General features: G+C 45.0%; 1 protein-coding gene and 1 long non-coding RNA gene across 2 annotated transcripts in view; one reads left to right on the top strand and one right to left on the bottom strand.

Annotated features, from left to right (window-relative positions):
• COL4A2 (collagen type IV alpha 2 chain) overlaps window positions 1-27,750 on the bottom strand; it is a 628,472-nt gene that overhangs the window by 140,709 nt on the left and 460,013 nt on the right. Inside the window, exons 28-30 of the mRNA XM_069205111.1 lie at window positions 18,288-18,395; window positions 16,900-17,121; window positions 1,860-2,021 (exon numbers count right to left, since the gene is read on the bottom strand). Of these exons, the coding sequence (XP_069061212.1) occupies window positions 1,860-2,021; window positions 16,900-17,121; window positions 18,288-18,395 (492 nt within the window). The remainder of the gene's footprint in view (window positions 1-1,859; window positions 2,022-16,899; window positions 17,122-18,287; window positions 18,396-27,750) is intronic.
• The window catches only part of LOC138250338 (uncharacterized), a 582,532-nt gene that overhangs the window by 155,562 nt on the left and 399,220 nt on the right, over window positions 1-27,750 (top strand). The window lies entirely within an intron of this gene.

Genomic DNA, 27,750 nt, shown 5'->3' with positions numbered 1-27,750 from the left:
TGTAGCAAGACTGCAATAAGCATGATCTTCACACTGGATGTTTTCGGAAGAGCACTGGGAACGTTTGAACATTTGTTCTGTTCTGGGTTCACCACAGTTCACGTGGTAGACTTGAAATGAAAAAGGTGCTCAGACTAGCCTTCCAGTGTAATGTCTACCCAAAAGCTATTCCCGGTGGCTGAGCTGGCAGCTCTGTTATCGGAGAAAACCTCCATGCCTCCAGCCTCTAATTTGGGCAGTGGGTGCACGAGGAGTTGCTTTGCAGTATGAGTATTTTTCAACATTTCCTGTTAGTGCTCTTCTCTCAATTAGACCCTTTATTTTATAAGTGCTGTCGCATGATCGGATTGTTATCTTAACTTTTGATGAGCATATTGGCTTTAGAATTAATATACCAATATAATACTATATCACTCCTTTCGATCAGCTGAGAACTTTGTGCACAAGGGTTACTATTGTGATGAGAACTCATGTACATTTCTATGTTGAGAATCAAACATCTAGAGCAGTGTTTCTTAACCTTTGTTCGAGGGATCCACAGGGGTCCGTAAGGCCTACTAAGGGGGGTCCATGACTGTCTTACCAAATTAAATAATATTACATTAAAATGAACAACGCATATGACTATAAAAAACTAAATTGAAAATTTTAAAACCTTTTCTATATTTGAATAGTGAATTAAACAAAATATTCCAAATTTTGAGCATTTGTTTGGTGTTTACTTCTTTTGGTATTTTTGCAATTTGTTTGGAGTTTCAAATCACAGAAATTGCTTAGGCTGGGGGTCCCCGGCCTCCAATAATGACTCAGTAAAGTCCCTGGATTCCAGTAATGATTTAGTGCGGGTCCACACAAGTCAAAATGTTAAGAACCACTGACTTAGTGGAGCTGAATTATTATTGGGCTATTATAGTTCCTAGAAGCAGGGATTAAGGCAGATCACTGAGCATTATAATGTGCCAGCCATACAACCTTAAAAGCTATTAGATTGAGGCAGGCACTACAATCTTTCTGGGAAGTGTTAAGTAGGGTCCTTGTACAGGTGTAAGCCACAAATTAAACAAAATGCTAAGACAGCCAAAAGATCTAAGCTACCATTCCACATACCACGTGTCACACTGATAAGCATCCAGTTTACAGTAAAGGAGCTAGTTGTAATTCAGAGGTCCAAAAAGCATTAAGCGTGATGCTGATTGATACGATCACAAGACTCTATGGTTAAACACAAATATGAAAGTGCTATCTTATGAGTGAAGGAGGAGATCCACACCAAACCAGCAATTTACACTCAAATAAATTTACATGCAGAAGCCAAAATTTGTGTATAGTTCTTCATTGCAGTGAGGTGCAATTGCACGGCCAGTTTGTTCGTGTTTTGTGAATTGTATTGAAATAATATACCTTGTGTTTGTATCTCCTTTATTCTGTTATTAAGAAATGTACATGAATTTGGTTTTGTCTTTGAAAATACAATATGTTTTTAGACCACTGAAAAACCCTCCATTTTAAATGCATTTTTCGATTGTCGCTACCACTTTGAACTGGCCATTAATTAAATACATTGTGCTTTTTGGAACATTTTTGAATTTATATGAATATTGAAAGTTTAGAAACAGATGTTGTCTTAATTTAGGAGCAATATTTACAAATTACAAAATGTATTGCAACCCTATACATCTGTTATGAGCAAAATAGTGCACTAACGATTTAACTCATTTTTACCTGTCAGAAAAAGTACAGCTAATGGAAACTGTAAACAATAATATTGACCCAACTGCTTGTAAGACACATCTTTGTAAAAGTGAGTGTAACATTTCTTGTAATCTTTTTTTATGGCTGAAAAATAAAGATTTTCTCACCAACAAACCCCGGCAGGCCAATTGCTCCTCCGGGGCCTGGCTTCCCGGTGAGTCCTGGAAATCCATATAGTCCTGCCGGTCCCGGTAAACCTATCGGACCCGAGTCACCCAAGGGCCCTTCTTCGCCTTTATTCCCTCGCCCTCCTGGAATGCCATCGTATCCTAAACAACACAAAAAGTAGCCACATTTTTAGATAGTTACCTCAAAGCCACGTAACTTGTTGTGTAGGTGCACCAAGGCTATTTTAATACCAGCTCTCCCTGTAGAGAAAGTAGGCTGTTGGAAACAAAACAGAGGACAGTGGGGGACATGGTAATACAAATAATTCAGTAGTATCGTTTACGAAAAGAAGGAAATGATAAAGAAAACATGATTAAAAAGACAGACATCTTGTGGCTAATTCAGACTCAAGGTCACATTGGGCTTCATCTCCTACTAACCTAAAATGAAAGTATACATTGATCAATACGAAATATTCTTAATTTCAAGGAAGTGGCAAAATATTTAGGAATGTGGTTGGACATCTATACAAATAAAGGATTTAAATGTATCTTTCAACTGCCCTATACCTATCCACTCACAAAGTGGACTGTCCTCAAGAGTAGGTATTGAAGACTTGTGCATTCCTATCACAGTGAGGAGTGAGAAACTACAATACTTCGATGCCTTCAGCCTCCCAAGTGGAATAAACTACTACCAAATTAGATGGGTATTGTTAGAAATGGGGTCTTTGGTTGGCAGTCAGGTTACCCCCTGTCCAAGCAAGGACCCTCACTCTAGTCAGGGTAAGTCACACACAATCCAAATTATCCTGTGCCCACCCTCTGGTAGCTTGGCACTGAGCAGTCAGGCTTAACTTAGAAGGCAATGTGTAAAGTATTTGTACAATAAATCATACAATAACACAATATAGCACCACAAAATTACACCACACAGTGTTTAGAAAAATATATAATATTTATCTGGGTATTTGCAGGTCAAAACGATAAAAGATGCAATATGAATTTGTAGAGATATCACTGAAAAGTGATATGAAGTGTCTTAAGTCTTTAAAAAAAGTAAACAAAGTCTCTTTCAAGCGCAAAGTACCTGGTTTGGAGTGGAAAATCTCCGCAGAGGGCTGCAGAGGAGGAGATGCGTGGAAAAATGGTGTGTGCCTCGGTTTCGCCCCTTCACACACGGACTTGTGTCATTATTTTCCACGCGGGGAAGGCGTGTGTCGTTTTCCGGGAAAAATGGTGTGTGGGTCGGTTTCGCCCCTTCACACACTGACTTGCGTCGTTATTTTTCACGCGGGGAAGATTTGCGTCCTTTTCCGGTGCACGGACCGGTCTCCTCTGTGGGTTGCGTGATTCCCAGATGTCCCGGGGTCTGTGCGTGGATTCCTGTGCTTGTTGTCCGGCTGCGCATCGTTCCGGTGGGCTGTGCGTGGAATTTTCTCCCTCAAGGCAGGCGTCGCGTCGATTCCTCACTGGAAGTCGGGCGGCGTTGTCCAGGCGGGCCGTGCGGCGAAGTTCCGGTCGCACCACAGGCGTTGCGTTGATCTTTTCCTTGTGGGGTCGAGCGGCATCTTCCCGGATCGGCGTGCGGTGAATTTGTCACCGCGGAGCAAGCTGTGCGTAGAATTTTTTTCGGCGCACAAGGAGTCCAGTTGAAAGAAAGAAGTCTTTTTGGTCCTGAGACTTCAGGGAACAGGAGGCAAGCTCTAGCCAAGCCCTTGGAAAGCACTCCTGCAGCAAGACAAGAGTTCAGCAGGGCAGCAGGCCAATAGCAAGGCAGCAGTCCTTTGTAGAAAGCAGCCAGGTGAGTCCTTTGAGGAGCCAAGCAGTTCTTCTTGGCAGGATGCAGGTTCTGGTTCAGGTTTCTTCTCCAGCAAGTGTCTGAGGTGGTAGGGCAGAGGCCCTGTTTTATACCCAAATGTGCCTTTGAAGTGGAGGAGACTTCAAAGAGTGGCTTAGAAGTGCACCAGGTCCCCTTTCAGTTCAATCCTGTCTGCCAGGGTCCCAGTAGGGGGTGTGGCAGTCCTTTGTGTCAGAGCAGGCCCTCCACCCTCCCAGCCCAGGAAGACCCATTCAAAATGCAGATGTATGCAAGTGAGGCTGAGTACCCTGTGTTTGGGGTGTGTCTGAGTGAATGCACAAGGAGCTGTCAACTAGACCCAGCCAGATGTGGATTGTAAGGCACAGAAAGATTGAAGTGCAAAGAAATGCTCACTTTCTAAAAGTCGCATTTCTAGAATAATAATATTAAATCCAACTTCACCAGTCAGCAGGATTTTGTATTACCATTCTGGCCATACTAAATATGACCTTCCTACTCCTCTCAGATCAGCAGCTACCACTTCAACAATGTATGAGGGTAGCCCCAATGTTAGCCTATGAAGGGAGCAGGCCTCACAGTAGTGTAAAAACAAATTTAGCGGTTTTACACTACCAGACATATAAACTACACAGGTACATGTCCTGCCTTTTACCCACACAGCACCCTGCTCTAGGGGTTACCTAGGGCACACATTAGGAGTGACTTATATGTAGAAAAAGGGGAGTTTTTAGGCTTGGCAAGTACTTTTAAATGCCAAGTCGAAGTGGCAGTGAAACTGCACACACAGGCCTTGCAAAGGCAGGCCTGAGACAAGGTAAAGGGGCTACTTAAGTGGGTGGCACAACCCGTGCTGCAGGCCCACTAGTAGCATTTAATCTACAGGCCCTACGCACATATAGTGCACTCTACTAGGGTCTTACAAGTAAATCAAATAGCCAATCATGGATAAACCAATCAACAGTACAATTTACACAGAGAGCATATGCACTTTAGCACTGGTTAGCAGTGGTAAAGTGGCCAGAGTTCAAAAGCCAACAGCAACAGGTCAGAAAAAATAGGAGGAAGGAGGCAAAACGTTTGGGGATGACCCTGTAAAAAGGCCAGGTCCTACATGACCCCCCACCAGCCTAAAGCCAGGGGAGAACTATCACTATCCTGATGTACTTCCCTGTTTGAGGCGATAGAACAAGGACCCAGGCCCACAACAGCAGGGGCATATTCCAGTTCTTCGCCTTCCTGACTCCAATTGGATCCCTCTGTCTATACTCTCATGGTCCACTAGGCCAACCCATGGGGAACCTTTCTCCTTACCTGCGGATACCATCTGTGCAGCACCTAACCTTACTCTGCTCACAGATGTATCCCAGGGGCCGGATAGTACAACCAGGACCAACACAGTGGAGTTGCCCACTCTACCCCCGGGTGTGACTCTTGTCCCCTCCCCAGGGGTAACTCTGTCCACCTGGACAGCAAGCCACAGTGACCCCTGACAGCTGTCAGGGAAGAGAGCCAGGCCCAGGCCTCTCAAAGCTCCCTAACCACTGTGACTGTGAAGAGTGGGGGGCGGTAGCCCCAGGTACTGGGCACCCTTTGACCACTCTCCCTTCCACCAGGTCAGGGATGACAGCCTGAACCTGGTTCTCCCCTCTGGGGCTCTGTACCCTCCCTCCTGGAGCGGCACCCCCAGAGTCCAACATGGTCAGGGTGCTTATAGAAGCAGCCCTGCATCATTCTTTCACCAGTGCAGGGTTGTTAACCTGCCACTGGTCCTCCAACCTGGGGTCTGTACCTTCAGGTTGGACTATGGCCCGGGGTGAGGCTTCCCTCCCCCTGCCCTCCCTTCTGGGGTCCAGCACCCTCCAACTAGGAGTGGCCTCCTCATAAGACAACATGGTAGGGGCACTGTTATCAGTAGCCCCTTCCTCCAGGTCAGGGGGGACACCCTGAACCTGGTCTTCCAGCCCAGGGTCTGTACCCTCAGACTGGATCACTGCCTGGCAAACCAGGACTTTCTGGGGGGCACACCTACCCCCCACCAGGTCAGAGTTTAACCCCTGAACCTGGTCATCCAACCCAGAGTCACCACCCTGAGGTTGAACAATTGCCTGGCACACCAGGATTTCTTGGGGGGCACACTGACCCCCCACCAGGCCAGAGTGTAACCCCTGAACCTGGTCATCCAACCCAGAGTCACCACCCTGAGGTTGAACAATTGCCTGGCACGCCAGGACTTCCTGGGGGGCACACTCACCCCCCACAAGGGACACACGTCCCCAAGGGCCACACAAGAGTCTGGTTGGTGCAGGTCTCCTGACCTCTGCCCATCTGGCAGAGTCTGGATCTCCTCCAAACCAGAAACGGTTTCAACTGGGTCATTCCTGGGGGGCTCTGCTTTCAGAGCTGACCCCTGACTCTCCAGGACCTCCACTGGGGTCCGCAACCCCCTCTCAACCCTCTGTCTGGACTTCTGAACCCCCTCACTAGGAGTGGTACTGCCAGACACCAGAACTGGTGGTATGCTGGCTATAGTCACCCCCCCCAAATTCTTCTGACACTGCAGGGTCTCCCTCAACCGGTGGCCCTATGGTACAGGGTAGGCTTCCCTCCTGGCGTTCCCTCATGGAACCCTCTAGGACCTGGGACCTACCTGGGACACTACAATCCTCTCCCACCTCACTTGGTTGGGAAACACCTAGACCACTCCCTTCAGGAGCACCCCCAATTGCCTCTTCAGACTTTCTGGTACTCACCCAAAAGTCTACCTCCATTGTAAGCTCCTTGGGGTCAGGAAACTCACATTCCACTTGGTGGTGGCGTAGCTCTGGAAAATAAGGACCAGACATATGCTCTCTAGCAATTACATCACTCTGCCCCTCACATGTTTTAACCAAAGTACCCTTCACCCAACCATCCAGTGACTCAGCCTTGAAAAAGCACTCTACATCACCCTCCTGAGACTGGTGAGACAGTATCTGACACTCCCTGACACTCAACCCATACTCTTCTGGGATGTCTCCACACTCTGTATCCAGGACGTCCACCAAGGGGGAACCCTTTTCCCTGTCACTCTCTTCTAGAGCCAGTAAAGTGTCCCTCCCCCCAGTAGGAATATGACTCCCTGTGCCAGTTCCCCAATCCTCCTCAGGGACCCTGTGCATAACGGTAACTACCTCATACTCCTGAACCACCTGGTGTTTGTCAACTCCCTTCTTCAAGTCAGGCACCACATCTCTGGGCCTGTGGACTTCTTCAGCAGCACTGGATGCAAGATTTTTGCTGCCACCATCTGAACTGGACTCAGCCCTTCCGGCTTCCAGTTTCAGCTCCTCACAGCTCAGCTCCTGAGCTGCAATCCTTTCTTTTTCCCAGGCTAAGGCTCTTGCTGCTTTAGCCCTCTCAATAAACTCATCTAGATCCTCCCTCCACCGCTCTGCAGCTAGGAGCCATTCATCTCTCACTGGTTCTCTTTCCTCATCTGAGTAGTACTCCTCCTCATCTGAGCAGTCCTCCTCCTCATAATCATTCTCAGGGCTATGATTCTTTTGGTTATTTGCTGCCTGTTCCTCTGCCCATTGGGCTTCTCCCCAGGCTACATAGATATCTAGCAGTTCCATCTTAGTGGATCTCCTTGACATAGGAAGTCCCCATTTTCTGCAAAGCCCCCTTAGCTCAGCCTTGGTGAGGGATTCAACAGGCACAATGTTTGACACATCGTAGTCTTCTGTGAGGCAGGTACCCACTCCCAATCTGGCAAGGTATCACAGGCAAAACCAAAAATCAAAGTCCAAAATCTCAATAATATATCCAGGAGGACATCAGAGAACAAAAAGCAAAAAAGATGAAAAAATCAAGTTGACCTTCAACTGTGGGTAGGTAGTGAAATACTTAGCTACTGTATGTCTGCACAATTACAAGTCCTATCCTCACCAGTGATCACCAATGTTAGAAATAAGGTCTTTGGTTGGCAGTCAGGTTACCCTCTGTCCAAGCAAGGACGCTCACTCTAGTCAGGGTAAGTCACACACAATCCAAATTATCCTGTGCCCACCCTCTGGTAGCTTGGCACTGAGCAGTCAGGCTTAACTTAGAAGGCAATGTGTAAAGTATTTGTACAATAAATCATACAATAACACAATATAGCACCACAAAAGTACACCACACAGTGTTTAGAAAAATATATAATATTTAGCTGGGTATTTGCAGGTCAAAACGATAAAAGATGCAATATGAATTTGTAGAGATATCACTGAAAAGTGATATGAAGTGTCTTAATTCTTTAAAAAGTAAACAAAGTCTCTTTCAAGCACAAAGTACCTGGTTTGGAGTGGAAAATCTCTGCAGAGGGCCGCAGAGGAGGGTATGCGTGGAAAAATGGTGTGTGCGTTGGTTTCGCCCCTTCACACATGGACTTGCGTCGTTACTTTCCACGCGGGGAAGGTGTGTGTCATTTTCCAGGAAAAATGGTGTGTGCGTCGGTTTCGCCCCTTCACACACGGACTTGCGTCATTATTTTTCACGCGGGGAAGACGTGCATCCTTTTCTGGTGCGCGGACCGGTCTCCTCTGTGGGTTGCGGAATTCCCAGATGTCCCGGGGTCTGTGCGTGGATTCCTGGGCTTGTTGTCCAGCTGCGTGTCATTCCGGTGGGCTGTGCGTGGAATTTTCTCCCTCACGGCAGGCGTTGCATCGATTTCCTCTCTGGAAGTCGGGTGGCGTTGTCCAGACGGGCCGTGCGTCGAAGTTCCGGTCGCACCGCCAGTGTCGCGTCGATCTTTTCCTTGCAGGGTCGAGCAGCGTCTTTCCGGATCGGCGTGCGGTGAATTTTTCACTGCAGAGCACGCTGTGCGTCGAATTTTTCGGCGCACAAGGAGTCCAGTTGAAAGAAAGAAGTCTTTTTGGTCCTGAGACTTCAGGGAACAGGAGGCAAGCTCTAGCCAAGTCCTTGGAGAGCACATCTGCAGCAAGACAAGAGTTCAGCAAGGCAGCAGGCCAACAGCAAGGCAGCAGTCCTTTGTAGAAAGCAGCCAGGTGAGTCCTTTGAGCAGCCAAGCAATTCTTCTTGGCAGGATGCAGGTTCTGGTTCAGGTTTGTTCTCCAGCAAGTGTCTGAGGTGGTAGGGCAGAGGCCCTGTTTTATACCCAAATGTGCCTTTGAAGTGGGGGAGACTTCAAAGAGTGGCTTAGAAGTGCACCAGGTCCCCTTTCAGTTCAATCCTGTCTGCCAGGGTCCCAGTAGGGGGTGTGGCAGTCCTTTGTGTCAGAGCAGGCCCTCCACCCTCCCAGCCCAGGAAGACCCATTCAAAATGCAGATGTATGCAAGTGAGGCTGAGTACCCTGTGTTTGGGGTGTGTCTGAGTGAATGCACAAGGAGCTGTCAACTCAACCCAGCCAGACGTGGATTGTAAGGCACAGAAAGATTTAAGTGCAAAGAAATGCTCACTTTCTAAAAGTGGCATTTCTAGAATAGTAATATTAAATCCAACTTCACCAGTCGGCAGGATTTTGTTTTACCATTCTGGCCATAATAAATATGACCTTCTTACTCCTCTCAGATCAGCAGCTACCACTTCAACAATGTATGAGGGCAGCCCCAATGTTAGCCTATGAAGGGAGCAGGCCTCACAGTAGTGTAAAAACGAATTTAGGAGTTTTACACTACCAGGACATATAAACTACACAGGTACATGTCCTGCCTTTTACCCACACAGTACCCTGCTCTAGGGGTTACCTAGGGCACACACTAGGGGTGACTTATATGTAGAAAAAGGGGAGTTTTTAGGCTTGGCAAGTACTTTTAAATGCCAAGTCGAAGTGGCAGTGAAACTGCACACACAGGCCTTGCAATGGCAGGCCTGAGACAAGGTAAAGGGGCTACTTAAGTGGGTGGCACAACCCGTGCTGCAGGCCCACTATTAGCATTTAATCTACAGGCCCTAGGCACATATAGTGCACTCTACTAGGGTCTTACAAGTAAATCAAATAGCCAATCATGGATAAACCAATCAACAGTAAAATTTACACAGAGAGCATATGCACTTTAGCACTGGTTAGCAGTGGTAAAGTGCCCAGAGTTCAAAAGCCAACAACAACAGGTCAGAAAAAATAGGAGGAAGGAGGCAAAAAGTTTGGGTAAAAAGGCCAGGTCCAACAGGTATCCTATCCTGTCTCAATGCAAAAGATTGTAGAAAAAATCTATTTGATATTTTATTAGGATCCTTACCCACAGGTGCTACCAGTGGCATGCTTTATCATTGGATCCTTACCCACTACACGTTGTGTAAAGGAAAGGGCTCAAAGCAATTTGTAAGCGAAGCACTTTCTAAACAGGGATTATGTTAGGTCTCACAGTCTATCACCTTTGGTGTTCAGGGAAGAGAGGGGATAGGATAACCCTCCAGTTTTTGTAGTAGACTTGTGCATTACCACATGTACCATTTTTCACCATTTGAAAATAATTTACTAGGGAGAGAAATGGAATCCATTAATCTCCAGAGAATAGGGATAACCGTATTTTTAACACCCACTGTTCACACTTGAGGCCTAATTAAAAATAAAGGTGCTATTTATTGCACCTGGTAAATAGCTATTCCCTGATGTTCAGTATTTATCACGAGTTTCAAATAGCACGTATTGCGAGTTATTTGGGAATAACATGCGGATTTTGGTGTTTAACCCACAAAAAAACGCATGGTAGGGTAAATACCGTACACATTTCCCCTGTTAAATTTCAGCAGGTTTTGACCTGCCAAAATATAAAGAAGCCCGAGGTTTTAACACATCCTATAAAAATCAGATGTGTTAAATACCTTTTAGCACCAAACCGTGCATAAACAGTGTTTTATAGACAGGGTGTCCTAATCAGGCCCTTACTCAGAAGAGTAGCTTCAGGGGGGTATTTGGGGTGTTACACCACACCCCCTGATAAATGTATTTTCTAGTACATAGTTGGGAACAGGTGCTTTCAGTTGGGTAGGTATGGTAGGTAGGTGTCTGCCAGATTTCACCTGCAATTTTTACATGCACTCACATACACACTTTCTCTCCTCTCTGCTTTGAAGTTAAAACCATGTTAGTTATTTTACAAAATATTGTGCTTTAAGTACCCTTAACAATCTGCACTACTTTCCCTTTCCACTGCCCCATAAGCTCCTTTATGCCCTGCTTCTCATGTATGCATTTTCCATGATTTGTCTGAGTGATTGTTCAGGAAATCTGAAGCTCTCACCCCAACTTTCACTGACCAAGCTACGCCCCTGCCTTTACTCTAGCCTTTTTCACACTGAATTGTGCAAAATGTGCATGAAAGGCAACTGTGTAAGGCTGGGAACACCTACAAAGTTCTCCCTTGGAGGGTTTTCACCTATTCCCAATAGCAACCCCCCTGGCATCCAGTGACTTTATTTCTTATTTCCCAGCTACTACACCAGCATTAATCGTCTTAGGTCTTAGTTATAAGAAAATTATTCTCAAAATGTCTACACCACATTTCATTCATAGTTACTGTTTTCTTATTCATCAGTTGCCAGGGACACAGAGAATATTGGTTATGCAGCTTTCTGTCACATGATTAAGGAGTCAGCCTCTACGGAGCTCAAACAAAGTCTGTGTCTGATTTAGACTCCACTCTCAGCTACTCAGCTTCATCCTAATTGGTTACTAAGCAGGAACTAGTGCAATAAATACAATCTGCCTGAGTGCAGACCTTCTCTGCACACCCCAGAGATGCTCCCACTAAATATCAGTTCTGTTTGCTCTTTAATGATGACTTTGGCTCATATATTTGCAAGGATGCATCGTCGGATGCAAAGTGTGCTACAGCTCCCAGACAGCCTTCCCCTTTAGAAGGTTATTCACATACAAAGCTGATTGTCACTTGTAGTCAAACCTCACAAATCTCCTATAATTGGAAACCTCTATCTTAGAATGTCATGTTGTATGAGACTAGAATTTTGTGGCTTACAGTATGGCCTGTGTACTTGAGGAAGGACACTGTGACTGTTAAGTTCAGTAGAGGTCACTCAGAGTTGAGTCAGGGCCTATCTGGATTCTGTCATCCTGGAACGTATATCTGCACCACTGGCCCTGCCTGCATCCCCAGAGAACTCACTTTAGTTCCCTGGGTTGTTTATTTCTCTCACTCTGTTTAGCACTAGACTCTTTATGCACATAGACCAAAGGTATGAAGCAAAAAAAGCAGCTGAAACTCTGAGTAGAGCTCGCAGACCATTCTGTGAAAGTGGAAGAACCAGGAAATGTGCTCTGCTAATGGAGAATGGCAAAGGACCTATTGTGATGTGTGAACCAGTTATAGGGCCTCATTATGAACATGGTGGTCGAGACTGCCATGCCGGCAGCAGTGGAAAATACCGCCACTGGCATGGCGTTCTCGACCGCCACATAATGATCACATGGGGGACCGCCACGGGCAGCCCTCCACCACCGCCAGGCAGGCCACCACCAGGCAGCCTGACAATTGCAGAATTCTTCATGTGACAGGGCAGCGCTGCCCTCTGGATAAAGAACCCATTTCCGCCAGCCATTAACTGGCGGTTTCACCCACCAGGAAAGGCTGGCGGAAGGGGTGCTCTGGGGCCCCCTCGGGCCCCTGCACTGCCAATGCACTTGGCATGGGCAGTGTAGGGGCCCCTATGCACAGCCCCGTCGCACAGCGTGACGGGTGCTGCTGCACCCTCCGCACTGCGGCATTGAGGACGGCTCCATGTGGAGCAGTCAGCAATGTCTAGGCCCAGCATTCCGCTGGGCCAGCTGGCGGAAACACTGTTTCTGCCCGCCGGCCCGCGAAATAATGTTTATTCGGCCGGCGTGATCTCAAGGGGGCTGGAGGTCTGTGTTCAGGCCGCCAGCATGAACACGGCGAGGATTCCCTCCGTGTTCATAGTGACCCCCATAATTCCCAGACCATTTAAGGGCCTTCCTCTCCCTCTCCATTTTCTAAGATAAAACAAAGCAAGATACCCCTTATAGCAGTTAGACATCTACTGAATTTCTAAGGTGGCAACACCCACAATTGGACATTGGCTTCCACTTCAGTGCCCACAACTTTAGATAAATATTGACAGATCTGAGACAATATGTCAGTTCCACATTTACTTCTGAATACTCACTCTGCACTTTCATGGAGAAAGTTTACACCTGGTGCAGGATCCTGTGTTGCTAAGATCATCGAGCCCAGTGCTAGACCTGGGATTACTAAGCCACTATATCCTTTCAACAAATGAAGAGAATGACTTCCCTTTGTGGATAAGATCTGCTTTTGATGTTGTGGAAAAGGCTTGATGGCTATTTGACAAAGACATGCTTAGAGTGGCTGCTTGAGCAGCAAGAAGAGCCCACTCAAGATCAGCAGCTGTCATTCCAGGCAGTTCACTGTGACCAAAAAGCAAGAACTCTCACAACCAGGATAACGACGTGTGAAGGAACACAGCCACACTGCTCTGTCTTTTCTCTTTGTACATCCTTTCCTTGGAGTCAAGCACTTGGCAAGATTGTGTCTCTGTGGGATGTAAGTGTGGACTGAAGGGTACAGAATTCTGTAATGAATGTTTACATTGTCAGCCCCAGTGAGGAAGATTCACTTAAACTTACATTGGTCCTCATGGACCTTGTCTGTTTGCCCTAAACAACACTAACAGTGCTCCAATGTTCCTTAACATGTGTGCCAAGTAATCCTTGAGAACTGGTGTTATCACTTAAGTCTCTATGGTACCTAAAGGTTTTAAGATTCTAGGGCCTGCTCCTACTCTAAATACAGCCGAGCAGATTAGACCTAGCATCTCATGGTCACTTGGTGAGGGAGGACCTAAATATCTTGACCATGACTGGCCATTTTTGAGAGAAGGGCCAAAGTTTATGAACACCAAAAAGAGCTAACTTTGTGTCAATCTTTGACTTCAGATGACTTTTAAACAAGCTCTGTGTGTCCTGGTGGGCAAACACAAAAAGAGTGAGCCAGTTATTTCTTTGGTTGGTGATTTATTTTGGGATATGGGGCATTTGCAAGCATCATGCTCTGCAGCATTGACCACGGCTTCTCGCTATCCACTGATGATTTTACCTGTCACTAACAGAGACTATCAGAGACACGTTAAAGCATTTTCAATATGAAATCAGGGTAGGTAAGAAACCAGATCTTTGTGATAGATGTGACTTGCATGGACTTGAGAGACTTCCTCTTGCCTGCAATTGACCTGCTGCTAGTAACAAATTAGCTGACTACAGTCTTATGTACTCTCTGCATTGGAGTGAGAATGTTGCAAACGTTCATGGAACATGGCCATGGGCTCAATGTTACAGTGTCAGTAGGGTCTAGAGGCAACATTGCTATAAAGGTATTTATTGCTGTATCTGGTCCCAAGAAGGTGCTAGGGCATTTTGGTTGTATTTGTTGATCATCACATTTATTATTCTATTAATCTGAAGCTTGATTAAATAATTTAGCTTTGGTTTGCCATTGACCTTTAGGGGGCATTAATTTAGTGGGCCATGCTGTGTCTCAATTCCAATGATATAACTATCAGCTAAATTAGGTCTTGGCTGTTCAACCTCAAACCTAAATAATATTGTTTAGTGGCACTGAGCAATACAGTTGTTCAAAAGGGAATAACACACCAGTGGTAGATTACAGTTTTCACTTCAATCTACTTGGTAACCATTGACTTTTCCTAAAATCAGAAACAAAAGAGAATGTAACAAATGGAAAGACTAACTGTGAGAAATAAGACACTATGAGAAACAATGAGATGCTTTTGCAGACAAGTTGACAACTGGGAAAGAATTTTTTTTACCCATACGCATACCAGAGAAATCAGAGCGATGAGAAACAGAAACAAACAAGGAAGAATAGGAAGCTGTGAGTGGCAGAATAGGAGATAAAGAATTGAGAAGTGTGAGCTGATAGATTGACTGGCTTGAAACTGAAAGAGAAATGAAGAATTGGAGTGGAGACAAATAACCTATAGACTTAGGGCTTGAATCAAAGTTGGGTGAAGAGGTTACTCTGTCACAAATGTGATGGATATCCCGTCCATTGTATTATGATTACCATAGGGTATAATGGAATTATAAAACGGCAAACAGGATATCTGTCATTTTTGTGATGGAGTAACCCCCTCCGAAAAACTCTAAATCGGGCCCTTAGTTAGAAATGAACAAATAAGAAATGGGAGAGGATGTGTCAAGACTTGAAGAACAAAACAGAACTGAAGAATGCATGGAACAAAAAAGTAAAAGCAAACAAACACAAATGATGGACGGAATGCGGAACCAATCAAATATTCACCCCCAGTCACAGCTCACCATGCCACCCCAGTTTGGACCCAGCCATATGCAAATAAGTCTAGACCCTTTCCAGCCCGAACTGCCAGGCCAGGTCCTCCCTGGACTGGAAACAAGCATACTGGGACCAGTTTCAGGGTATCACCCTTCATCAGCCAGGCTAGCTTGAATCCAGTGGCATGGTAAGCCTGGGACTGGGGTTGCGTGGTGAGCAAAAAAACAATGGATTAATCCCAGATCTTTGTGACTGGGAGGTGAATGTTTGGATTGTTCAGCATTCTGTCCATCATCTGTTCTTTTTGCATTTGTCGCCCCAAGTGGGAAGGGTATGCCCAGACGTGGGTCCAATGCTCACTGCACCACTGGATTCAAGCTGCACTGGTGATTCAACTGCGCTGGTGATAAATGTTCCTGCTGGAATAATTGGAGTTTTGTTTATTGGCAGTTCTGTCACAACATAAAGTAGTGCAGAGGGTTATTGTGCCTGTTGCAAAAAACGTGTACCATGCAGATCACAATACTGTGAGTGAACTGTGAGTAGCGCAATAGGAACAAAAGAGAAATGTACGTAAGAGAGGGGCTATGGAGAGATGAGAGGCACTGTTGGAGAGTGAAAGTGAGGGAACTCGCAGAGAAAGTCACTAGGGGGAGCTAAAAAAGAGTGTCACACTGGGCGTCACCAGCGCTAAAGCTGTCCCTGTCCCTAAATGTAACAAATTTAAATCCAAAACTTCTGCATCAAACGTGTGCGTGTCCTGCTGTGTGTATTGTCCCCCAAAACCTGTAGAAAACGAGTTGATTGCTGGTAGCGAACAGGCTGCCCAGTCACACGAAGCACTATTGTTAGTGGCCTGTAGGCTTTCAGACATTTATCAGTATATAGACCACTTTAAAGCCAAACACTTTTTTGAGTCCTTTGTTAATAACTTAGGATATTTAAATGTTCATTGAATGATAAAATGTGCCACTTGACGTGAAGGTGCATGCTGTCATCTGAGTTGCATGCCCATCTCTTTATGTGCAAGTTACACCTGACAAAGGGTCGACTGTAACCAAAATGTATTGGGTTTGTTGATGAGAGATGCTATTGAAACGAATATAATTCTATAATGAAATGTTCTTTGAACATTCATATTGAATATTATGGAGATTGACATTTTATCATTGGATGAAAATTTAAATATCCTAAGTTATTAACAAAGGACTCAAAAAATTGTTTGGCTTTTTTTTTAAAGCCTATGGGCCTCTCCCATAGTGAATCTTGAGACTGAGCAGTCTGGTCGCTACCAGCAATCATGGAGCGTGGGTGTTCCCATGCACCCACCCATGGATAAAAAGTGGTTGAAGTTGTGTTATAAGGAGTTAAACCTTTGATGTTATACACGTTTTAAGAGTATGTGATGTCACTTTTACTACCACAGGCCTTTTGATGGACTGACGTGTATGTGGAGAGTTGAGCTGTTTATAAAATGCAAAAAGGTGAAGAGAATGAAGGGTCAAATGCTGGAAAACAGTTTAAATCCTGCTGCCAGTGGTCAGCTTTAGATCCCTTGAGTAGAGTGTCTCATAGCAGTTAAATGAGGTACAGCATCTAGATTTCTGGGCTTTCCTTCCTCACTCACATCACCCTTATCAAGTCCCCTGTGCCCTGAGGGAGGGCCTCTTGGCTTGCTTAGGAGAGAACTATGAATTGTGCTGAAATTGCTTAATTTCCTATTCATCTTCAAAGACGGCCATATGCATATGGAGTTTCATGCCCCTATATACAATATTTTCTTTCGTTCTCAAGAGATGTAATTTTAGAATTGTTACCTTAGAACAGTGGAGAATATGGCTTGCTTGCATTGACCTTGAGAAGAATTTTCAAAACTTTGAGCATGAGTGCTTTAACACGTGAAAAGTATCAAACAAGAACAAATGCGTACCTCTGACTCCTTTTACTCCAGGTTGTCCCAGTTCGCCTTTGAGACCCCGTAGTCCTTGTGGCCCGGGATCCCCTGGAAATCCTAATGCAGCTCCTAGTACATCCCCTGTGGCCCCTTTTTCCCCTTTTAATCCTGGAACGCCTACTCGTCCTTCTTCACCTTGTGGTCCTTCCTGTCCAGGCAAACCAGGCAAGCCTTTGTCTCCCCGAGGTCCAATGAATCCTATTGTAAAATATTAACAGGGAATTAATCTACCTGATTAGACAACTTGAGTTTCAATACCATGTAAGGAATCAAAGGGCCAGATTTACAAGGCCCTAGCACCTCCTTGCGCCACATTAGCATAATTGAAGGAGGCCATTTTCGCTGCGCCGTATTAACAAAGTGGCACAATGAATGCATTGGACACTTTGCGACCCCTTGTACTACATTATGCCTGCATCAGGCATAATGTATGCAAGGGTGGAGTTCCGGCGTTAGGAGGCCTGAAAAATGGCACAGTGAAATCTACAAGACTTCACTGTGCCATTTTTTGCATCATTTTTAATGCCTGCTCAATGCAGGCGTTAAAGTGACGCACCCATTGTAATCAATGGGCCTCCTTGCACTTTGCTGGACTAGGGTCAAAGTTTTTGACGCTAGTGCAGCAAAGCGCCACAATAGCATCAAAAATGTTGAAGCTATTGTCCTAACGTGCACATGGTGCGCCATATTGTAAATATGGCACAGCATGGTGTCGTTAAGTGACGCAAGAAAAGTGGTGCATCAAGACCGATGTGCCACTTTCTTGTAAATCTTGCCCAAAGTCTGTACAACCAATGTGAAATCCACAATATATTCAGTAAATAAAAACAGGGGGTGCCTTCTAATATGTATTTGAAATTAGGAAACTGGAAGCGAAGAAGATGATGTTGCTATGAATATTCTGAAGATTCTGAAGATTGAACAAATTGGAAATTAAAAATTCAGGTGTGAGGCAATGAAAACAGCCTGTAGTTGAAAAGACGATCAGCTTGCAATGGGTAAATTAAGTATTTCATTTGAGTACAAACTATGACAACAAAAATGTAACTGACAGTAAAACCTTGAGCAATTAAAAAATTATTTTGACAGTTTAAAAGCACTTCATTTGCCCTTTTCAGCATGCTAATTCCTTAGAAGAGAAACCAAGAAGGAGAAAAGCAACTCCACTAGAAAAGCAAATCTAAAATTTGCAGTTATTAAGGGGTGTTATGGACAAATTTCTATAAATTGTTCATTAACTCTCCATCACCAACCAGATAAAGAGCGCATCCAAAACGGAAATGATGAAGATGGGTTCAGGATGAATGTCTGATATGTCATTTGTCTTGGGGGTACTATAAGATCAACTATGGTTGATACCCTACCTGCTGGTCCGGGCTCGCGGGCAGTTCCTGCTTCACCTTTGGAGCCTTTAAACCCTTGAAATCCATCAGGGCCTGGTTCTCCAAAGAATCCAGGTATCCCTCTCATGCCTAAATAATGACAAAAATCAAGATGTTAATCCATGCAGGAGAAAATGACAATTAACCAACAGAGGTCAGTACACATTATAGAACTAGATTCCTCTTTGCATTTGAAGACGGGACCTGTTTGTCACTTATTACTTTATGGGACATTTATTTAGATGCAGTGCTTGATTTGCAAAACATGGTAAGGAGTTTTCCTTGTAGCCTCTGTTCCGGAGATGCTGAATGGCGGGGTTGCGAAATATCAAGGATGCCCAGTCTTTTTTTAAATATATGTTATAGATTTTGAAGGTCAAAACAATATACGCAACATAAATATGACAAACAAAAATGAACTCAGTAGCCGTCATAGATAAACCAGAACCCCTGTCTCCTCCCTCCCCCTGGCCACCCCTCTCCCAGTCAGAAGACTGATACAACTGTACCCGCCTCCCTCCCCGTCCTCCGGCCACAGTCCTGGGCCCCCCATTATGTCAGTAAGGATGCCCAGTCTTGATTCCTCTTCATACATTTTTCTTCCACCACCCATGGTTTAGTGTCTCTTTTTCTCACCCTTATAGGTTATTTTTCTTCTGCTTTGTCCTTTTTCACTTTTTTGTCACTATTTTCATAGCTTTTTTTTACCTCCTTCCTTTTCTTCCTCCTTCCTATCTTGTCTGTTTTGTTTCCGTTTTGCTCACTTTTGATCAAAGTCTGATGATGGAAAATGAGTCCTGATTCCTAAAAATGTTGGTGCCGACCACTAGCAGCCATCGGCATGCCTTAAGCACTGCTTAGGTGTTGTTATTATGGTGGCGCCTATGATGTCAGCCATGCTACCAGTCGCGGCCTTTTTGTTTTGTAACTTCTCGCAATAACCAAGACATGGAATACTTCTATATAGTATGGCCGTAAGACACCAAGCAGTCTACGACCCTTTTATTAATAACCTCTGGCCACGCCTGGCCAGAGGGTGGGTGCGAGTCATATCCAGGTCACCAGGGTGTTTGCACAGTCTGATTGGCTCACTACATTCCTCCCCAACTTGGAATTTAACTTTTAAACTCAAATCTTGCTCACATAGTATCTGAGTTGCTGGCTTGGCAGACGGTTAGTTCTTAAGCTGTCTCCAGGGTGATCTGATGGCTAGCCCCTTGCTCTCCGCATGCTTCCTTTTGACAGTCTCTATTTCTGAGCTCACCCTCTTGTTCTTGACTTGGTACGCTCTCTCCAAATGTTGATCAGTGGTTTTCTCCTTCTGTAGAGAAACTGTCCATTATTGCATTTTGTCCTGTCTCCCCTGGTGCTGGGGTGGTGGAAGGCACATTGAGTCAACTTTGCTGCCCCGCTGACCGGGCCAACAGCGGGCCTGTCTGCGCCCATCAGAGCAAAGAAGAGGCTGGGCTGGGCCACCTCTCTAACATCTTTGGCTGGGGGGTGAGTTTGAAACTATTTGACTGTTCCAGGTCCTAGTGTGTTTGGTTGCTCCCCTAATCATCCATCTAATTTTGAGAGGCAGTTGGTTTGGGCGATTTTGTGCTAATGTTTGCCTAGAAAATAGGAGCCCTGGGAAACAAGACAAGTACAGGCTAGCCTCGTGTTGCCACTCTGCCAGTAAACCTGACATCTATAGATAAGATGCTGCAGCAAGTTATAGGGGTTGTTTCAAATAAAATTGACCTCACTAAAAGAATGCACTCGTTCGATTTGGGGTCAGGTTGCTCTCCACGGGACCTGCTAGTAAATCTGTTGAATGCAACGTGTTTCTTGGGGGCAACTGGGCGGGACGAGGCTATGCCTAGGTCTGTGGATCTGATCATCAGTCCAGGCATGATGGCCAATGTAAGTCCCCAAGAAGAACCCACGGAAGCCCCCATCAAGAAAGGCAACCATCCTAAGAAGGGGCCTGCGAAGCCCCGGAGGGTGCTGCAGAGTAATTCTAAGTCCTTAAGGTTAAGCACTGGGAACCTAGTTGTCACAGCAAAGCCAGGAAGGGCGCTGCAGTTATCTGGTAATGAAAGATCTATGCCGGATATTGATCATGGCTGGGTAGCGGGCCTGGTAGCCGAGGTAGTGGTGAAGATGGCCTCCAGGGTTGAGGAGCTACTTAAAGTGGAATTTGCAACCCTTATGAAGAAGGTAGTTAAGATGAACATGCCCTAAATTCTAAATGTGACTTGCTACACGAGGGCAGAAAGCTGGATGGGGGTGCTGCTTCAACAAGGGTTAGACCTGCTGAGGAACATGGCTTTGCAGGGGGACCCAGTGAAGGGGCATATCTGAGGAGGGAGGATGGTGGTGGGAGGGGGAGTGAGGACATTATAGTAACTTACTTGATAATCTCGTCATTATACATTTATCCCCAGCCTCGTGCCTCTATGTGGTTAACCTCACAGGAGTTCCAAAGCTGAAGTCAGGTCAAAATGAATCGCAGGTGGAACTGACCAATAAATGTCTGTATTGGGTTGGCAAGTTTAAGAAGTACCCTTCCAGGCTAGCTCATAAGATCTTATTAACCCATAGGGTCAGGTGGATCGGCCCAGGTTGGGTTGATCATCCAGTGGACTGCGTGATTGTGGATTGTAAAGATCCTGAGATTGCACACAGATTGCTGTGTAATGATTTTAAGGTAAGGGAGTTGGACTATTTTTATAAACCAACTATAGCCTCTACACGTCACACGTCCCTGGCAGGGGTCAAACATCAGCACACAATCTGTGGGCCACATTGGGGTGAAATAGGGCAGCCTGGGCTGCATTGGATGTATAGCGTACCTGTCAGTAACTGCTTTGGTGTCCTATAGAAGGCTGACTGACTACCCTTGCCTCCTGGAATGTGGATGGCTTGGCTTCGAAGTTGTTGATCCCTGAGTGGAATGCTTTTATTAGCAATTTTTATATTTGCTTATTCTAGGAGACTTAGTGCACTGAACTAGTAAACAGACACAGTTATCTGACTTTTTTTAATCCAACCATCCCTAGTTCCAAAGGTCGGCCCTCAGATGGGCTAATGAACTGGGCAAAAATTGTATTGAACTGCTCATTCACAATGCTCCCTGTGGGTCATCCTGACATTTTGTCTGTTTGGGCAAAAAATGGCTCCAGTTTTGAGGTTGATATCCATAATCTTTATGTGAGGGGTGTGCGTGGTGGCGCTCGATCTGAAACACTATTGTGTCTGGAAGCCTATTAAGATTAGGCCATGTGCATGTTTTTTCCAATTATTGGCGGTGATTTTAACGTTACGTTCGAACCTATGGATAACAAAGATTTTAGTCTTACTGCTCAGGAAGATGAACAGTGGTCAATTCTTGAGCTTAGTTAAGCGCCCGTAAAAAAATGGTCCATAGTGGCCTTCACACTTGAATTTGGGTTAAGAGCCTTGAATGTTAGGACTAGGGGTGACCGGTCTGGGCTTCAAATCTTTCATAGCCACAGAGGTTCAAGCAGAATAGATTATGTGATGGTGGATGTTAGGCTACGAGTCTTTGGGGTTGATATGGTGATTATTGAAACAGCTGAGAGCAATCATAATCCTCTATGTCTCTCACTCAAGCCATTTTTGGGGCCCGCAATTCGGATGGGCAACCTTCAAGTTGCACACAGAAGCTTTATCCTATACATGATAGGCGCTGTCTTAAGCAGCATAGTGTTGCTAATAAAGCAGTGGTATTATCAGAATTATCGATGTTAGTTAATTCAATGCTGTGCATGTTGAATGTGCTGCCTCCTGGGGATGAGAGTTGGGTTGATGTAGTTAATACCCAGCTCGTGCTTTTTGAAGGTATACGTTTGTATTTTGTTATCTCTAGGGTTATGAAGAGGAAATCCTGCATATTTACTCAGGCTATCTGGTATGATAGGTGCTACAGACTGGCTAGGGCTGATTTGATTAAAGCTATTAAATTTAGGGATGGGGTTAGTATCCCCAATCTCAGGGCCAAGGCAGCTGAGGAACATGCTAGGAAGATTTGGGAGGATAATAGGTGGCAGGCCGTTAAAGTCATGTGTGAGACACATGACATATCAGATTCTGGGATCTAGTGAGCACAGGGGGTGTTGAGTAAGATGTCTCTTGGAGCCTGACAATGCGATTTTCCCTGAGATGTGGGTGGAACATTTTAAATCTCTCTTTTCTGCAGCCCATACGGCTGGCTCTTGTGAGCTTAATTTAATGGTTGCTCCAAGAGGCGGCAGGGATATGTTTACCTTGATAAAAATCATAAAGTCTATTGATTCTATAGAGGCCAGTAAGGCACCTGGTCCACATGGTATCCCTGATGATTTATTCAAGCATGACAAGGTAGTCTGGGCTAATTCCATTCTTGCACCAGCCAATCATATTGCAAAAAGGGGCAGCCATCCCTCCCTCCTGGAAGACAGCGGAGCAGGTACCGATTTATAAAAAGGGGGCAAGGGATTCTCCTACTAACTACCGTCCCATAAGCTTGATAGATTATGCACAAAATGTTTTTAGCAGGGCGCTACTGGGGAAGATTTTGGAGTGGATAAAGGACCAGAATATTTAAACTCCTTATCAAGGAGGCTTCAGGCCTAAGACAAGCACAACTGATCAATTGTTTACGTTTTTGCAATTTTATTGGAAGACTATAGTGGTAGGTAAAGGCAGTCTATATGTTGCTTTTATTGACTTAAAATCAGCTTTCAACACGAGTCTGCGAGATAAATCATTGTCTGAGTATGGTTGGTGGTGTCCTGGCAGTTCCTATTCGCTTGCACGAGAACAACTAGGCAGTCATCAGGTGGAGGGGAGAGGGACAAGTTACTGAATCCTTCGCCATAGATATATGGGTGAGGTAGGGTTGTGTCCACGCCCCCACCCTCTTTTCTCTGTTTCTGAATGAAGTTGTAAACTTTTTGTCCATCCCCCTGGCAGACACACGCTCAATTGGGATTTACAAGATTGCAACCTTTCTATGTGCAGATGACACTTTATTGATTTCTAAGACCCGAGTAGGTCTAAAAAGACTTTCGGTTTGACTTGAAGAATTTTGTGGAAGTCTAGGCTTGGTCACTAATACTAGCAAGACTAAATTTATGGGTATTAACCCGAAGAAGACATTTAGGGGCAGGATGACGCTATGGGGCGAGACCCTGGAAAGAGTGGATTCCTTTGATTATTTAGGTATCAAGTGGCAGATAATATGACCTGGCAACATCATGTTAATAAAATAGGCAATAAGCTAAGACAAGTAGTAGGGGTAATGCTGCACAAGTATAGAGCTGCCTATTTTAATTCCTGTGGCAATGCCCAAACAAATCTATGAGGCTAAAGCTGCCGCTGGGGATTCTCTGTTGTAAGCGGATTGACACAGACGGAAAACAAGTTTATTAGATCTCTTGTTCAGGTACCCACTCGTACTACTCTGCTACCCTTAAAACTGGATTTAGGTTGGAAATCCATTAAGGACAAGGCAGAGCTGCACCTGCTGCTGTACTGGGCAAGGCTGATGGCCACACAAGAACTTGATCAGTACGCAGCTACCTTTAGGGAGCTATTAAGGTGTGATGGGGTGCATAAGATACCATGGCTTATGAATGTTAAGAAGATGTTATTGGTCTTGGGGTTTTGTGGCGACTCTGGATGTGGAACTATGGGAGGAGATCCCTTCCAAGGTTGAACTAAAGAGACGCTATTGGCACCGAGTTTTGCAAGTGGGTCTAGATTTGGGCGGGAGAGGCACTTTATCTCGTGTATTCCTGGATTTTAAATCCACTCGTTTTTAAGAACCACATTTATATATTTTTTTTAACCCTAGGGATAGGAAGCTGTACATCCAATTTAGAATAGGGTCTCTCCCTCTGAGGTCCCTTACAAGTTGCTGGGCATCAGATTCTGCTGCATCACCCTTATGCCCGGGGTACAAGTAATCTAAGGAATCAGTGTGTCAAGTTATTTTTGCATGCTAGGTGTACGAAAATCCCAGTAGGAAATGGATTAAACCGGTTGCAAGGGCTTTGGGAACATGAAGCAGCACATGTGCATTGAGAATTTTGAGGTAGGACCCCAGTCCTTTGTTTGCGTACGCGGTTGCAAAATATTTGGGGAGTGTGTGGTATAACTGAGCAAAGGCAATCAAGGAATGGGGAGGGAATGATTGATTGAGGTGCTGTTGGATGCTTTTTGGCTTTTCTGTGAGCTGCTATTCAGGGCATGGATATGTTGCTAAAGGACCTTTGCATTTTATGTGTATCCAAGGTATGCTGCTTCTGAATTCTGCATTTTATTATGTATCAGACTGGATGCTTTATTTTGAATAATATATCCTGTAGATTGTATTTATTTGTTTTTTTATGTACTATTTGTGTTTTATTTTCTCTTTTTGATTGTTTTAACTATTGTTTTTATTTTTACTATGTATTGTGCTTTAATGGCGTCTCACGCCGAAATAAAGCTTCTACTGACTGAACTGTGGTCGCTTCCCTCCGGTTACCTGTAAGCCTCATGGCCCACTGGACTTGTTGTGTGGTACAGTGTGATGTACCTCTGTATTGTTTCAGGAATCAGTGAAGGCTGAGTTCGAGGTCAGTCTTTTCCAAGACCACAATACTTAGGGCTTTATTTATGGTACGCATGAAGCATTCTGCATTACCATTTGCTTGTGGCCTTTGAGGGGTGATGCGACAATGACGGATTCTGAGGTACTCAAGGAACACCTTGAATTCTGTACTGTGGAATGGAGGCCAGTTGTCAGTTTTTATTTCCTCAGACAGCCCAAACAGCGTGAATATGTTCTCCAAAGCTGGAGCCACATTGACAAACGTTGCCGAAACCAGGACAACGACTATATAATATTTGGAGTATCCATCTACCAGGACCAGCCTTATACTCCCATTGGGGAAACTCCCAAAGTCCATGCTCACTGTCGACCATGGGGTGCTGCTCAGCTCTTCTATGATGATGGGTGTGGGGGCCTCTTGAGTGTTCATAAGTTGACAGGCTGGGCATCGTCATACTAAGTCATCGGCGAGCACCTCAAGGTTTGGGAACCACACTTTTGCTCGCAGACGTGATTTTACTTTAGCTGTACCTTTGTTTCCTCCATGTGCTAGTGATGCCACGCAATGTTGTAGGCTCACAGGAATCACCAACCGGTGGCCATGCAATATAAGGACATCAGGAGTGGCACTGAGTTACTCATGGATGCTTCATACTTGTGTGAGATTCTCTCTCTCAGTCCCTTGCCAGTGGTGGGCATCTTGGAGGAAATTTTGCCATGATCCCTGAATCACTCTTTGTGGCCTCTTGGATCTCACTCAGGTTCATAGCTCTCAGACACGCACTTTGCGCCATTAGATGGATGTATTCTTCTGATGACTTGGCATTGTTGTTGGCAATGTTCCCTCTAATTATTTTCCTTTATGTGCAGCAATAAAGGTGCTTTGTGCATTACAGTCAAAGCAGTGTGCACTGAAGGCAAGCAACAACTTAATATGCAAGCATGTGCAGCATGCAAGCTACCAAATTCAGTGGCACAGCAAGAGTACCATTGGCCTTAATTTAAACCAGACAAAAATTGACCTACCCACCCTTTGGCTTGGTATTGAAAGAGACCCATTACAGGGTCCTAGAGATCTCCTTGCACCTCTGAGCACTAGTGACACTGAATCTTGTGACCCTAATCATTCTACGTACCATTCTTGTCTCTTCACTATTGTCATGAATCTCATCTCCTCCTTGCACCTTTTCTTATCTCTATCCACTTCTCTTGCTTGTCCTTACATTGTTTATCTCTTTTTCTAAAGTTTTTGTCTTGTCTCCTTGTGCCTCCTTATCTTCCCCACTTTTCTTTCTCCCTTTCCACTCTCCTCTACTTCTCCTTCACCCTGCCTCCTCTCTCTTTCAGTATACATCCTACCATTCACTCTTCTCCAAACTCTCTGACATCCTTTGTTGTCATCTTTGTCTACCTATCTCCTTTTTTTGAAAATCTGTTTTATTCAAGTTCTCAATTTGCTACATTAGAAGAACACAACTATAAAACACCCCCCTGGATGAAAGCTCCGAGGCAACAACCATGTGCAAAACCACTTAACTACCGTACTAACGAATTTCGTTACCTATGAGATTAACTCAATCAAAACTAGTGCGCGGGTGTTGCCCTTATGTCTTCTAAATGTCCCTTTCAATCTTTTGCCTCTCCTCTGGTTACATATCACCTTTTGTTTGTTCTTATCATCCTTCCTTCTTTTTTCCTTTTCCTCACATTTATATGTTTCACAATCCTTTCTTTTTCTCAGCAATTCTTGCTTATTCACATCTTCCTTTGTACTATCTCAATCCCATAGGTCATCCTATCCACACATGCCCACTTTTGTCTCAACATTCAAATCCCTGTTTCCTTTATCCTATCCTCCAAATCTTCTAACCTCCCCATCTTTCTATTATTTATGTCCTTCCTATTATTCTGCTTTCCTGTCCTGCACCTTTTTCTTTCTTTCCAGTCCCAGTTCCAAACCTTTCTCCCTTTTTTACACTGTCATCTTTCTCATCATTCTGTCCTTCCTACATTCTTTGTCCATTTTCCAACGCTGGGAGTTTCCTGTCTTTATTCTCTCATATCCCATTCTCACTGTACCCTTCTGTGTTCCTCCTTTATTTCCTTCCTCAATATCACTCCTCCATGGTTGCCCACTCCTCCTCCCAACCTCTTTCTATCCAGCTCTACTGCATTCCAACCTTCTGTTCTTCTTCATTTCCCTTTTCACCTTATATATCAACTTCCACTCTGTCCCCTTGTCCTATTTTTTTTCTTCCTCAAGGTAAGCTTCTCCACAAACCCAGTGAATGAACATCTGCCCTGTGCACTCGAGGTGAGAACCCTCGTCACTGATGACTTCCCCCATTCTGAGTAGCCTCTGGCTCTTACGCGGTATGGTCGAGACTCTTACACCTCCTGACCCCAGGTTGCCGGCCTCCAACCATTGTAGGTATATGAGTCCTAGGTTGCACAATGCATCTACGGGTACCCTCAGCCTGTGCCAGGCCTTGGAAGGTACCTCTATCCAAGTAACCCTCACTGTGCTCATATGCATGTCCTGCATTTCACCAGATGGAACACGTGTGCAGGAGTGCAAATCAGCCTTTAAGACCCATGTGCTGAGACCCACCTCTTTACAGAGCTCTAACTATATCCAGTTCTGCTAAGGTTCCTTCACTGGGCCTTCCAGAGCCCAGTGCTGATGTCCCATTTACTATGAGTTCTCCACAGTACTGACATGCTTCTTCCCTGCAATCCCTGCAAGCCAATCTATAAGTCCTTCATACCCCTGCCCCTGTGCTGACATGCCCCTCTCTGACTCGACCTCCAGTGCTGGCTCTTATACTCTAGTGAGTGCAGACAGATTCTCTGAACTCTATT

The sequence above is a fragment of the Pleurodeles waltl genome, chromosome 8 (genome assembly GCF_031143425.1).
Source record: "Pleurodeles waltl isolate 20211129_DDA chromosome 8, aPleWal1.hap1.20221129, whole genome shotgun sequence".
Classification (NCBI taxonomy): Eukaryota; Metazoa; Chordata; class Amphibia; order Caudata; family Salamandridae; genus Pleurodeles; species Pleurodeles waltl.
Note: the sequence above shows the minus strand (reverse complement) of the source record. Positions and strands in the feature narration are given on the sequence as shown.